At 44.1% G+C, this 15,119-nt stretch overlaps 1 protein-coding gene across 1 annotated transcript in view; it reads left to right on the forward strand.

The window, feature by feature from the left end:
* Positions 1–15,119, forward strand: part of CATSPERD (catsper channel auxiliary subunit delta) — a 42,788-nt gene that overhangs the window by 2,125 nt on the left and 25,544 nt on the right. The window contains exons 2-7 of the mRNA XM_019710749.3: positions 166–220; positions 1,020–1,096; positions 5,848–5,920; positions 6,627–6,741; positions 10,804–10,871; positions 13,374–13,487. Of these exons, the coding sequence (XP_019566308.3) occupies positions 166–220; positions 1,020–1,096; positions 5,848–5,920; positions 6,627–6,741; positions 10,804–10,871; positions 13,374–13,487 (502 nt within the window). The remainder of the gene's footprint in view (positions 1–165; positions 221–1,019; positions 1,097–5,847; positions 5,921–6,626; positions 6,742–10,803; positions 10,872–13,373; positions 13,488–15,119) is intronic.

A 15,119-nucleotide genomic window follows, 5' to 3' on the forward strand; every position in this document is an offset into this window, starting at 1 on the left:
TGAGAGAAGAGGGCCCCCAGTTGCATTAGATTTTTCAGGAGCTCCCGTAACCCGAACAGCATCAAGAACAGGTACTTAAAAGTTAACCCAGAAGCAGACTGATCAGAGTCATGCTGAATACACAATAGATGTTGACAGATGGTATCTCTTGTCGCTTACCTCTAGTAGTCACACAGTGAGGACAGGAAAGATGTTTCATGATGGACAGCAAAATCAAGGGGTATGTGGCTCCATATTTAACATTCATTTTTCACATTTAATCACTGGATCAGAGCATGTCCCAGTATTTTGGGGGCGCTAGTGTTGTATCAAACATAAAACACTGTCTAATCCTTACCATTGCCTTTTGAAATAAGGGATTTATCTTCCCATTCCACTAAAAAAGTAGTTGAGAGAGATCAAGTAATCTGGACAAAGCCAGGAGATAGAAGTGGGTTTAGAACTCAGATCACCAGTGTTCTATTTGATAAGAGATTTTAAATCCACAGTAACATAGGAAGCAAATTGTTACTTTGTTTACATGACAATGCAACAGGAAACTCCACATGTGCCTAAAATGCATGAAGAAAAAATATTTCACCAGTTAAATGTGTTTCCTATTGACATTTCAGAAGAGGCATTAGCATTTCTAAATAATCTCCAAGTAATTGGTTTCTATAGTGTTAACTTTACGATTCTTTGTCCTCTAGCCTGTCTTTCTAATAACTAACATCTGTAAACAATAATGTACATGAAAGGAGTTATGATATGAATTATCCTGGAATTTTTTCCCCTCTTTATTTTAACGTGATAGAGTCACAACAAGTTACAAAAATAGTTTAGAGACATCCCAGGTAACCTTTACCCAGTGGTGACATCTGACATAACCAGAGTATAATATCAAAACAAAAAGAACATTGATACAATCCACCTGCCTAATTCAGATTTCACCTGTACATTTTCTGTGTTGCACATCAGGACATTGTTTTTATCAGGTGTTTATTATTATTGATACTAAGATTTTGTGACTGTTCCTCTAGGGCCACCTGTATTTTTCATCTGCGACAGCACGATTGATTAAACATCCTTGCAAGAAAAATATAGCTCTGTATCTAGGGTAAGTGCCCATTTTGTGAATTGTTACCTTCCTTTTTTATTAAAACGTTGGATTTGCCCTCACTGACTCATTCAACAAACATTCAGGAAGATGGCTCTGTCCTGTGTTGCTAGTTGCTGGCCTGCGGGGAGTCCACAGTTGGGGTGGGGGTGAGAGGAAGAGAGATGAAGAGATAATCAAGTAACCAAAATAATTAAGTATACTGTGGTACCACTTGTCACAGATGTTTGATATAAGCACTCATGGGGGGGGGGGTCCAAGGAGAAAATGCCCAGGAAGTTTCCACTAGGGAATTGATGTCCAAACTGGGTTTTGAAGGATAAATAGGAGTTCACCATGGGGGGAAGGGGAACCCAATATGAATGAGCTTGGAGCAGAGCACTCAAAGAAATGGAGACGCCATGCCCAGCACGCACTTAGGGTTGTCAGGGTGCAAGGGTACCAAACCAGGTATATACATCATACCAAGATGTTTACACCTCATCCTGAAGGCAGTGGAGGATTTGGGGCCACACAATGTGTTTAGGAGGATTTCTGAAAGCCCAGGCCAAGAAAACAAAACAACACAGCATAAAAAAGCCTAAATAGAAGGAAAGGCCCCAATTGTTGACTTGAAGGGTATGTGGAACTGAGGTGAGCAAGTGGTTTAAGACGGTTCCCAGTTTTCTGGTGGAAAGATTATGGAGAGGAGTGGTGACCCGGGATAGCGTGCTGCCTGCAGGACGTGGAGGACACATAAGGCCAGAGATGGGAACAGAAGGTCAAATCCATGTGTGTGGTGGTTCCAGCTGCAGGCATCACATGTTCACTGATCAGAGGCTCTGGAGGATATTGACTTCACAGAGCAGGTCGGAGAAGAGAAAGAGACAGAAAGCAGGAGACCTCGAAGCCGAGGGCGGCAGGAAAAAGGAGGAGGGCTGTCACGGAGAAGCCACAGCACAGGGACAGAGAAGCAGCCCTGGGAGGCAGTGGGGTAGAAAGAAAGCGAAGACACGAAGGTCCAAAGTTTGTGTTACTGTCTCCAGAAGCCAAGATGACAGAAGAGAGAAGAGAGATCACTATAGAGAACTCAGCAGTTAGGGACGCAGGATCTGGAGGAGGTTCCCATTGATAGGCAGGCCTGGAGTGAGGGGCGACCACATAGACAGGTCCCCCAGGGAGGGGGTGGGAAGCAGGGAGGCAAGGCTGGTCCTGGGCCGGGTGAGGACTCAGCTGCTCCTTCCATACCAGAAGCATCTCAAATGATAAGATGCAAATTCTGTCATTCCTTTAGTGCTGATCTGCCGTGGATTTACCACTAGCCACATGTGGCTATTTGAATTTAAATTTTCCATCAGCTGATGAATGGATAAACCAAATGTGGTCCATCCATAACATGGAATATTACTCAGCCTTAAAAAGGGAGGACATTCTGACACCAGCTACAACGTGGATGAACCTGGAGGACATGATGCTCAGTGAGATAAGCCAGACACAGGAGGACAAATACTGTGTGATTCCCCTTATCTGCGGTCAGATTCATAGAGATAGGAAATAGATGGTGGTGCCAGGGCCTGGGGAGGGAAATGGGTTTAATGGGGACAGAGTTTCAGTTTTGGAAGATGGAAAGTTCTGGAGATGATGGTTTGGATGGCTATACAACAATGTGAGTGCACTTAATTCCACTGAGGTGTGCACTTAAAAATGGTTAAAATGGGGGCTGGCCCGGTGGCTCAGGCGGTTAGAGCTCTGTGCTCCTAACTCCGAAGGCTGCCGATTCTATTCCCACATGGGCCAGTGGGCTCTCAACCACAAGGTTGCCAGTTCAATTCCTCGAGTCCCGCAAGGGATGGTGGGCAGCGCCCCCTACAACTAAGATTGAACACGGCACCTTGAACTGAGCTGCCACTGAGGTCCCAGATGGTTCAGTTGGTTGGAGCACGGGCTCTCAACCGCAAGGTTGCCAGTTCGATTCCTAGACTCCCGCAAGGGATGGTGGGCTGCGTGCCCTGCAACTAGCAATGGCAACTGGACCTGGAGCTGAGCTGCACCCTCCACAACTAAGACTTGAAAGGACAACAACTTGAAGCTGAAAGGCACCCTCCACAACTAAGAACTAAGATTGAAAGGACAACAACTTGACTTGGAAAAAAGTCCTGGAAGTACACACTGTTCCCCAATAAAGTCCTGTTCCCCTTCCCCAATAAAATCTTTTTTAAAAATGGTTAAAATGGTAAAATTTATGTTATATATGTTCTACCACAATTAAAATAAATTGTGAAATATAAATGTTGTGTGTATTTTACCACAATTTTAAAAAATCAAAAATGTTTAATTAATAAAAATTAAATACAATGAAAACATCCACACAAACTAACCACGTTTCAAGCACTCAGTATGGCTAATGGCTACCATGTGGAACAACTCAGAAATATTTATATAGGACAGGGCTACTTTAGAGCAGAAGTTGCAAACCACAGCCCCTAGGGCCAGATCCAGCACACCATTTGATTTTAAAAGTACCACTGGCAAGTTTTTTTATCCCCCTCCCCCGCCCCCCTAACTCCGATTCAAGCCATTGTTCTCAGTCTAGTTGTGTAGGACGTGGCCAATGTTGGTATTATGAGCCTTGCGCTCCACCTGGCTGAGGCAGTCGGTCGCTGGCCTCTCATGGCCGTTCACGTCAAGCCGTTGTTCATAATCTTAGCTGTAGAGAGCGCAGCTCACTGGCACATGTGGGAATCGAACTGGTGACCTCGGCTTAGGAACACAGCTCTCCAACCACCTGACCCACTGGCCTGTGCCCTAAGACTAGTCTTTACACTTGTATATGATTGAAAACAAAAACAAAAGAAGACTAATATTTGGTGATACATGAAAATGATGTGAAATTCAAATTTCAGTGTCCAATACAGTTTTATAGGCACATGGCCATACCCATCCGTACTGTTCATGACTGTTTTCACACTACAGTGGCAGAGCTGAGTCGTGGAGACAGAGGCCATGCAGCCCCTAAAACAGTTCCTATCTGGCCCTTTACAGAGAAAGTTTGCCAGACCCCAGCTTAGGACACAACAAGTTTAAATGGTATCCTGATGCCCAGAACACACTGGAGTCAGGGAGCGTCTGACTCCAAGGGCGTCCAGAAACGAGAAGTTCTAATACTTAACAAAATTATGAGATAGCACTTTTTGCCTATCATGTGGGTGAGGACGGAGGCCAACGAGCATGAGAGTAAGAGGATTCCCCTCCTGTGGAAAGACAGTTTGTCAGAATCTGTCAAAATGTTCAATATATATACTAGGACATGATCCCGTTTCTAGGAAGCTAACCTAACTTGTTTATATTGCTAGTGCAGGCCCTTCCTGAGACCTGTGTCCCAGCTGGTCCCTCTGCCTTGAGTGTCCTTTCCTCTTGCAGTCAAGGGGAGGAGCATTCCAGGCAGCAGGGATAGCACGTGCAAAGGCCCTGAGGCAGGACCTTGCTTCATTGTTGGAGGAACAGTTCAAGTGCAATGACTAAGTGGGGAGAGTGAAGGGGATGTCAACAGTGTCACATCAGGTGGGGTTTTGTAAGCTGTAGTGATGAATTTGGATTCCTGTTTAAGTCTGGTGGGAAGCCACCAGAGAGTAAGCAGGGGAGTAACACAATATGACTTCTCTCCTGAAAGGTCACTGTTGGGTGGAGAACAAAAAGCAGAAAGGTGAGACAGTAGAAGGACACAAGTGAAGGGCTGAGGCCATAGTTCATCAAGAGACCAGGGAGGCATTATTGGAGGGAGATAGGGTTCTAAGAATGGTACACAATATGAAGGTAAAAATAGCAAACAGAATTATATCACTCTCCCTCAACTTTGTATTGGAGGTCACAGCCAATAACACAAATTGGCCTGTTGCCTGTTCGATCCTCATGTTACCTGTTCAATCCTCATGTGGGGCACTGTGAGCTGCGCCTTCCTTAAAAAAATAATAAATAAATAAATAAACTTTAAAAAATATATACACAATTGGAAAGAGACAACATTAGCCAAATCCAAGTGTATCAACTACCAGAAATAACAACTGAGTGCAGCAAGATGGCCAAACATAAGATAGATGTTAAAAACCTCAACAATTCACATCTGAAATTAACATAATATTGTATGTTGGCTACATTTTAATAAAAATCTTTTAAAAAAATCAACGGCTCTCTTATAAACCAGCCATGACCACTTAGAAAAGGCAATTATGAAAAATACCATTCACGGTGGCAATACAAACCTTAAAATACATGGGAATTAACTCAGAAATTCCTCTGTCTAAAACCATAAAACTCTTCTGGAGCGGGTGTGAAAAGGCCTGGAAATACCATGTTCATGGATGGCCTTTCACTTCTTAAGCGTTTCCTGCACGAGGAAAAACATTGTTTCTTTCTTATACACACATTCTTGGTCTGAAATCCTTTACTTTAGTGAGATTAGAGCCACATAACTGACACAACTGAAGTTCATCCTGTGCAAGATAGGCTGTCACTTAATGGGCATTTTATACAATATTATATTTGACATGGTCACACTTTTAAAATAATGTTATTTCAAGAAGCCAAATACCCAGGCTATAGAGATTTACTCATGCAAAAAGATAGCTAGCTAGCTATCTAGATAGATGATAGAGATAGAAACTAAATGGTTCCTTGTTTAAAAAAGAATTTCATTTGAATGGAACATTTTTAGAGTACATTGTCTTTTTTCTTGTGAAATTGTCCTAAATTAACTCTTTTATTGTTTATTTCAGAAAACAACTTTTTTTCACGAGAAATAACTTTGAGAGTAGTCTCCTTCCATTTTCCATCCCCACTTCAATGCAGGTAGTTATTTTATGGAACAATCTGAAGGATACTTGAAATATGTGATACTCAGAGAAGACAGAGTTTGGAAATATCACACTAGTCTGTTTTTGTTAGTTTGGGGGTTTATTTTACAAAATGTGCCTCTTGAAGACGGAGAGCAATTTCTAAGCCAAAAGGAAGGTTGATTCTATTCTGCCCTTACTACCAAAATGGGCTTTTATTTCCCCAAAAAAGGAAGCAGAATTGTTGCCAGTGCTCCCTACAATTAGTTGTGTGTTATGAATGGATTATATGCATTAATTTCAGGGCCTCCCTAAAGTGTACTAAACAAAAACAGAGAAACCTTTACCTTCTTGGTAACTATCTAGAGAAATTCTACCATTAACATGTATACTAAAGAGGTGTTGCCATCTATTAAGATACCAATGTTACTCTTAGAAGCAACAGTTATGCCCATCATTTATCTTCAGGCTTTATCCTCAGAGATTTTCATGAGAGAGAAGGAGATGGAGTGAATTTCGGTGTCTGAAGGCACCCAACACCAATTTCAACCTCCCAGTTTTGGTTTCAGCTGACCCTAGGGTACATATAGTCCCCAATATCTGAGAAGCAAACACCTCCTTCTTGCACAAACATATCTTGGATGTGTGTCTAGAAGTATTGCTTCCTGAATCAATGTCTGAAAAGATGTACTTATTGATGTCATATATGTCATTATTTGTAGGTTGGCATACGAGAAGTAACATCAGCACATTTTGCCAGCTCAGTATTGCTGTTAGTAGTGAATCGAAAAGTCTATATTTATGATTATGAAGCTGGTTCCTGGAATGCATCTATAGGTATATGTTTTTGTTTTGTTTAGTTTTTTGTTTGAGTTCAGCCAACATCAGTGGAAAAGATTAATTTCGGAAGTACAAACCATACCACTACTTGGAAGTCCACCCCTAGATGTTACTTTACCCTTTAAAATTCAAATAAAAGTTGGCCGGAACCCCTATCCCACAGGGTGGGAACCTAGTGTTTCCACTGGGGATTGTGCTTACAATCTAGAAAAACCTGCTCTGGGCAAGACTGACTCCTAGTTGCTTGGTGACAAGGCTGGGTGACGTACCTCACATTAGGGACAAGGAATAGGAGAGAAGACAAGCTTGATGAAGAGAGAAAGAAGAGAACGCTGAGGTAGGAGGCGAGGTAGGGTCAAGAATGAAGACAGGGCGATGTTATTCTTCAGAGAAGAAAAGGGATGGCCTTCTCTTTTTCAGAAAAAGGGAAGAAAAGAGAGAGTGTGTGCGAGAGCGAGTGAGCTTGGGTACTCACGGTGGTGAGGAAGGGGTCAATACAAGGTCAGCCCCTGCCTTGGCACTCCTGACATTCGGGCCAGATCACTCTCTGTGGGGCCATCCTGGGTCCTGTGGGATGTTGAGCAGCATCACTGGCTTGCACCATGTCAGGAGCACCCCACTAAGTCCCGACAACAAAAATGTCCCCAGATATCACCCTTGGGGTCCAAATACCCAGTGTCACCCAGTGTCCCCTGGGGGGTCCAAGTCCACTCAGTGGAGAACCCCTGGGTTGGTAGATCACCATTTGGCAAGTCATTATTCTTTTGCTTCACTTATATTAATTTTCAAGCTAGATCATGGGCCTCCCAAGATGGCACCCTGCCCCAGTCAGCACGGGGCCTGCCACCTGCTTGCTAAACACTGACTGGTGAATTTGTCACAGCCCCAAGGGGGACAGAAGAGCACAGCAGAAGGCTCATGCCTTGGCTGGACCTCTGTCTAACTTTTCATTACAGTGTTCCAGTTTGACTGTCAATGAGATGATTGGGTGAATGTCAGTAAACTGATACCTGGAATGTGCCTTCAAAACATCAGCTGACCAACTCTTTACAGAACTTCCCACCCACAGCTAAACTGCCTAAATGCCTTCTGCCTTCCTCTCCCTTCAAAATTCACTCACCCTGGCTCTGCCTTCACTGCTCATCCTCTAGAACCGCACTCCTGACCTTCCAGTTCAGTTACTGTCTCTCTCACAGTTCATGGCTCTTTTTACCTTTTAGGGAAAAGGGGGCATAAAATTCACATAAAACTCCCCAGTTTAACCATTTTAAAGTGTACAAGTCAATGTCATTTAGTATATTCACAATGTTGTGCAACCATCACCCCTGTCAAGTTCCAGAACATTGTCGTCACCCCAAAAAGAAACCATGTACCCATTAAGCATTCACCACCCCATCCCACTCCCCCAGCCCCTGACAACCATGAATCAACTCTTTGTCTCTGTGGATGTGCCTGTTCTGGACATTTCACATAAATGGAATCACACACTGTGTGTCTGGCTTCTCTCATGAGCACCGTGTGTTCAAGGTCCATCCACGTTGTAGCGAGTGTCAGCGCCTCCCTCCTTTTCATGGCCGAGTAATAGTCCAGTGGATGGACTACTTTTGTCTATCCACTCATCAGCTGATGGATGTTTGTGGTGTTTCCTCCTGTTGGCCAGTGTGAATCATGCTGCTGTGAACATTTGTGTCCGAGTTTTTGTGTGGACGTATGTTTTCATTTCTCTTGGGTATCAGATACCTAGGGGTGGAATTGATGGGTCATGTGAAACTCCATATTTAACTTCTTGAACCGTCAGGGCTCCTTGTAATACAAGTCAATCTAGTCTCCATCCTGCCACTTCTTTCCACCAATTTCTTTAATAGCATCCAAGGATCTAACTCCCCATGTCCCCCCTTGACCCTGGCGCCCATCATCTACTTCTTGTCTCTATGGATTTGACTTCTCTAGGGACCTCCTTTAAGTGGAATCACGCACTATTTGTCCTTGTGTGTCTGGCTTATTTCACTCAGCGTAATGTCCTCAGGGGTCATCCGTGTTGTAGCCGGCATCAGAATTTCCTTCCTTTTGAAAGCCGAGTAATACTCCATTGTCTGGATGGACCACTTTAAGTTTCATCTACTGATGGACACTCGGGTTGCTTCCCTGTTTTATCTATTGTGAGTAACACTTGTTTGCACATGTGTGTACAAATATCTCCTTGAGTCCTTGCTTTTATTTATTTATTTACATATTTATTTATGTATTTATTTATTTTATACCCAGAGGTGGAATTGCTGGCATCCAGACTCCTGGCGACCCTATGAATGAGTCACGTCCACAGTGTCCTGTCCTCAACAGCCCTGCTCAGCTCCTATAGATTCATACCTGTGGCTTCTTTTATGGAGTCAATCCATCTCATACATGGTCTCCCTCTTTTCCTGCTGCCTTCCATTTTCCCCAGCATTATTGTGTTTTCCAAAGAACCCTGTCTTGTTATGCTGTGCCCAAAGTAGGACAGCTACAGCTTTGTCATTTTTGCCTCCAGTGACATTTCAGGCTTAATTTGCTCTAGGACCCACTTGTTCATCTTTCTGGTGGTCCAGGGTATGCGTAGGGCTCTCCTCCAACACTATATTTCAAACGAATCGATGTTTTTCCTATTAGCCTTTTTCACTGTCCAACTTTCACATCAGTACCTAGTAACTGGGAATACGAGGGTGTGGATGGTCTTAACCTTGGCCTCTAATGACACATCTTTGCTCTTGGCGACCTTTCCCAACTCTTGCATGGCGGCCCTTCCAAGCTTCAGCCGTCTCTTGAGTTCTTGGCTGTCGTCTCCATTTGGATTGAAGACTGAGCGAGGTCCGCACAATCTTTAACAGTGTTGATGCGTTAGTGTCTGTGTTAAAGCTGCACATGTCCTCTGTGCTCACCATGTGGCCATTCTATTTTCATTTCTTTGAGGAGCCTCCAGCGTTTGCCCCACCTGCACCACTATCCATTCCCACCAACAGAGCACAAGGGATCCCATTTCTTCACACTCTCACCAACACTCGTTGCTTCCCGTTTTTCTCATAGTAGCCACACTAATGAGTGTGAGGTGGTATCTCAGTGTGGTTTTGCTTTGCATTTCCTTAATAATTAGAGATGTCCAGCATTTTTTCATATGCTTCTTGGCCACACGTATATTTTCTTTTGAGCCAAACTTTCTGCATTTAACATAGAAACAAAGACTGCCTTGCTAAGAGAAGGGAGCCCTTCCTGCCATTTTGGCACAGTCCTGAAAGGGTGTCAACAAAACCAGTGGCCCTCAACTGGGGACATTTCTGCCCCCCAGAGCACACTGGGCAAAGTCCGGAGATATTTTTTTTTTAAAGATTTTATTGGGGAAGGGGAACAGGACTTTATTGGGGGAACAGTGTGTACTTCCAGGACTTTTTTCCAAGTCAAGTTGTTGTCCTTTCAATCTTAGTTGTGGAGGGTGCCGTTCAGCTTCAAGTTGTTGTCCTTTCAGTCTGAGTTGTGGAGGGCACAGCTCAGCTCCAGGTCCAGTTGCCATTGCTAGTTGCAGGGGGCGCAGCCCACTATCCCTTGTGAGAGTCAAACCGGCAACCTTGTGGTTGAGAGGACGCGCTCCAACCAACTGAGCCATCTGGGAGCTCAGCAGCAGCTCAGCTCAAGGTGCCGTGTTCAATCTTAGTTGCAGGGGGCGCTGCCCACCATCCCTTGCGGGACTCGAGGAATTGAACTGGCAAACCTTGTGGTTGAGAGCCCACTGGCCCATGTGGGAATCGAACCGGCAGCCTTCGGAGTTAGGAGCACAGAGCTCTAACCGCCTGAGTCACCGGGCCGGCCCCGGAGATATTTTTTGGTTGTCAAGACTGGAGGAGGGTGCTACTGGCATTGAGTCAGTAGAGACGGGGGTGCTACATAACATCCTACAGTGCCCAGAACGACCCCCCACAACAAAGAACAATCTGGCCTCAAATGTCAATAGTAGGTTGACAAACCCTCCTCTGACCTTTTCTCTGAACTTGAGGGAACTCACATACTTTTCAAATGACCTTTTCCTTTCAGGTATAAAACACCCTGTGTCACATATTTCTGGTGACAACTGTTGCTACAGTGAACATCCCTTTTGCTTGGTGAGTACTGTGTGGAGTCTGTCATTTTTGTCACTCTGTTCTGAGCAGAGATAATTATGAATGGAAGTAAGGACAGGCTAAGCCTTGAGGGCTGGGACCACGAGGGACTTGTGTAATGTCATTCCCCCAGGGTTCAGAAGAGGACCTGATGTGGGAGGGGCTCCAGGGCTGCTGTACGATCACTATGAATCCATCTATCTATCTATCTATCTATCTATCTATCTATCTATCTATCTATCTATCTTCCTTTTTTGAATTTGTTATTTTGAAATAATTATAGACTCTATAGGAAGTTGGAAAAATCACAGAATTCCACGTACCTTCACTCAGCTTCCCCCAATGGTTACCTCTTATATAACTACAGTACTATCATACTAAACCCAGCAAATTGACATGGATACAACGTCCGTGTAGTTTTGTCACATTGTAAAGTCACAGAACCACTAGTGCCATTGAAATACTGGACTGTTCCACTACCCAGAGCTCTGTACCTCCCCGCCCCCAGTGCCCCAAGCCCTTGGTCTAATATGTCTTCATCCCTATAATTTTATCACTTCAAGAATGTTATATAAACGGCATCGTACAATACGGAATCTTTAGGGATTAGCTTTTCTCAGCTAAATTCTCTGGAGACTCATCCAATTTGTTGTGTGTCTCTAGTCTGTTCCTTTTCATTGCCAAGTAATATTCCGTGGTGTGAATGTACCAGAATTTGGTTGCCTCTACTTTTTCGTTGTTGAAAAAAAAAAAAAAACTGCTATGAACATTTATGTTTTTGTGAGGACGTAAGTTTTTGTTTCTCTGAGATAAATGCCCAGGAGTTTAACCCTTGGCATCTGTCCCCCTTTTTTAATTGAGATATAATTGACATATAACATTGTGTAAGTTTAAGGGGTACAGTGTGTTGATTTGATACATTTCTATACTGCAATATGACAAAATTCATAGCATTAACTAAGACCTCTATCATGTTACCTAATTACCATTTATTTTTTGGAGTGAGAACATTTAATAGTCTCTTAGCAACTTTGAAGTTTATACGAGGTGTGATCAAACAATACAGTGAATGTTTAAATGAAAAAATTTATTACAGTAAAAGACACATTGCCATTAATCCCCCTCAAAATACTCCCTCTCGCTTCGAACACACTCATCCCATCATTCTTGCCACTTTCTGAAGCAGTTCCGGAAGTCCTCTTTCATGAGTGTCTTTACTTGTGCTGTCGTGGCTGCCTCGATGTCCTATATCATTTTGACTTTGTGGAAGAGCCAGAAGTCACACGGTGCCAGATCCAGTGAATAAGGTGTATGAGAACACACCGTAATGTTTTTATTTGACAGAAATTGCCATACCAGAAGCGATGTGTGACATGGAGCGTTGTCATGGTGGAGGATGACTTACGACACAGTTTAAAACACACCTTCTCACAACCATAGCTCACATCTGACGGACTGAACCAAACCAGTTGAAACTTGTCACATACTGTTACTAAGGTTTGATGTGCTGCTTCCTGTATTAGAGATCCCTGCCTTTCCATTGGATGGCACTTGGCAGCAGCATTTACCGTATTTTGTGATCACAACAGAAAAGCTCTGTGTCACACATCACTTCTGGTACAGCAATTTCTGTCAAATAAAAACATTATGGAGCGGCCAGGTGGCTCAGTTGGTTAGAGTGCAAGCTCTGAACAACAGGGTTGCTGATTCGATTCCCACATGGACCAGTGAGCTGCGCCCTCTACAGCTAGAATGAAGACAATGAGCTGCCACTGAGATTCCGGTGGGGCGGCCGGATGATTCAGTCGGTTAGAGCACGAGCTCTCAACAACAAGGTTGCCGGTTCAATTCCCACATGGGATGGTGGGCTGTGCCCCCTGCAACTAAAGATTGAGAATGGCGACAGGACTTGGACTTGGAGCTGAGCCGCACCCTCCACAACTAGATTGATTGGAGCTGATGGGCCCTGGAGAAACACACTGTTCCCCAATATTCCCCAATAAAAAATTAAAAAAACAAACACATTACAATGTGTTTTCATCCACCTTATTCACCAGATCTGGCACTGTGTGATTTCTGGCACTTCACCAAAGTCAAAATGACCATGAAAGGTAAACATTTTGAATCAATTCAGAACATTGAGGCAGCCATGACAGCGCAACTAAAGACACTCAAGAAAGAGGGCTTCCAGAACTGCTTCAGAAAGTGACAAGAACAATGAGATAAGTGTGTTCGAAGCGAGGGGGAGTATTTTGAAGGGGATTAATGGCGACGTGTCTTTTACTATAATAATTTTTTAAAAAATTTAAACATTCACCGTATTGTTTGATCGCACCTTGTAATGCAGTATTGTTATCTATAATCACGCTGTTGGGCATTAGCGCTCCAGAACCTACTTATCTATGAGTTCCATGTTTGTGACTTTCAACGACATCTCCTCAATCCTCCCAGCCTCTCTCTCTCTTTTTAAAGAGAGATAAATGTTCTATGTGTGTGTTCTTCCAGGATATAAGTAATTCCGTTTTTGCTTATTTGCTTGGAGATCTGACATCTCAGACCAACATCTATTTCTCAAATACCCAAGGATACAGGTTTCAGAAGTATGCCCATGAGAGACAGGTATGTCTGTTTTGGTAAGAAAGTGAACAAAGAATATATATCACATGTGTGGTTGGAATCATTAGCTCTCAGTGGGTAATCCAGTGATTTTCTTCCTTTAAGAGTCCCGCTGGCTGGGAGGGTAGGGACTATTCCTGGTCAAAGGAGCTGGCTAGGGAGATTAGGAAGTTAGGAAAGGTGACAGAAGCTTTGAGGTCACAGCACCATTTAGGGAGTTCTTCTGAAAACTGGTGCCATAGTAAAGGCTGCACATTAATTATGAGACTTAACCTCATGCCCCCTCCCCTGGAAAATCAGTACCATCAGGTACCATCATCATTCCCATTTCACAGATGAGAGAACTGTACGGGGTTGAGGATATGCCCCTCCCCCAGTTCACGTCCACCCAGAACCTCAGAATGTAACCTTACTTGGAAATAGGGTCTTTCAGATATAATTATTTAAGTCAAGATGGGGTCATACTGGATTAGGGTGGGTCCTAAATCCAATAACTTATAAAAAAGAGGAAAGGGCACGGAGAAATGCTCACAGAAAAGAAGGCCATGGGAAGACGGAGCTGACACTGAAGGGAACGTAAGCCAAGGAACGCCAAGTACAGCCGGCAACCACCACAAACTAGCAGAGAGGTACGGCGTGGTTTCTTCCTCATAGCCTCAGAAGGAACCAGCCTGGCCAACACCTTGACTTCAGGCCCTGGCTTCCAGAACTGTGATGATAAGTTGTGTTTGTTTTAAGGCCCCCAGAATGTGGTGCTTTGTTATGGCAGCCCTAGGACACAAACAGGGATGACAGCTCAGAGAGGGACAGGGCCTTTGCCATGACCACACAGGCTGGCAGAGCTGGGATTCGAACTGCTGAAGAAGACGGGATGCCTGGGTAAGTAAGAGGATGTGGACGTTTGATTCTGATGCAGAGAATGGCTTCACCCCCAAACACGGGGGAAGTATGTCCAGAGGAGGGCCGGCAGAGTCCACCCCACACCCGAGTTCTGATCACATCTCAGATCTGGTTTCTCAGCGATGCCCAGGAGGCCTGACAAAGCCTAGAACCTAACCAGCCATGCGTTTTCATTTGAAATGAGACCGAGAAGGACCCAGAGGCTACTGGTCTAAGTCACAGAGTCCAATGGCTCGAAACCCAGGATCTCCGATATCTGAGAACAGGAGAAGATGGATGTCCCAGCTGAAGAAGAGAGAATGGATTAGCCCTTCCTCCACCTTTTTGTTCTATTTGGGCTCCCAAGGGATTGGATGATGCCCACCCACATTGATGAGAGTGGATCTTCTTTACTCCATCTAGTGAATCAAAGGCTAATCTCTTCCAGAGATACCCTCATGAAAACACCCAGAAATAATGTTTTGCCAGCTCTCTGGGCATCCCTTAGTCCAGCCAAACTGACACACAGAAACAATGTTTTACCAGCTCTCTGGGCATCCTTTAGTCCAGACAAGTTGACACACAGAATTAACCATCACAAACCCACCCTTGTGGATGCCCGTATGTATCTCCTCCAACCATACCGAATCTCAAAATAGATACCAACAAGGCATAATTCCACCCAGCAAAATACAACCATCCTGTGCGCAACAAAAAATGTGCCAAACCCTCCCTCCTGGAGAAGATGTGAAGTCC

This window comes from Rhinolophus sinicus, chromosome 15 (genome assembly GCF_057876585.1).
Source record: "Rhinolophus sinicus isolate RSI-liver-muscle chromosome 15, RSI-T2T, whole genome shotgun sequence".
Classification (NCBI taxonomy): domain Eukaryota; kingdom Metazoa; phylum Chordata; class Mammalia; order Chiroptera; family Rhinolophidae; genus Rhinolophus; species Rhinolophus sinicus.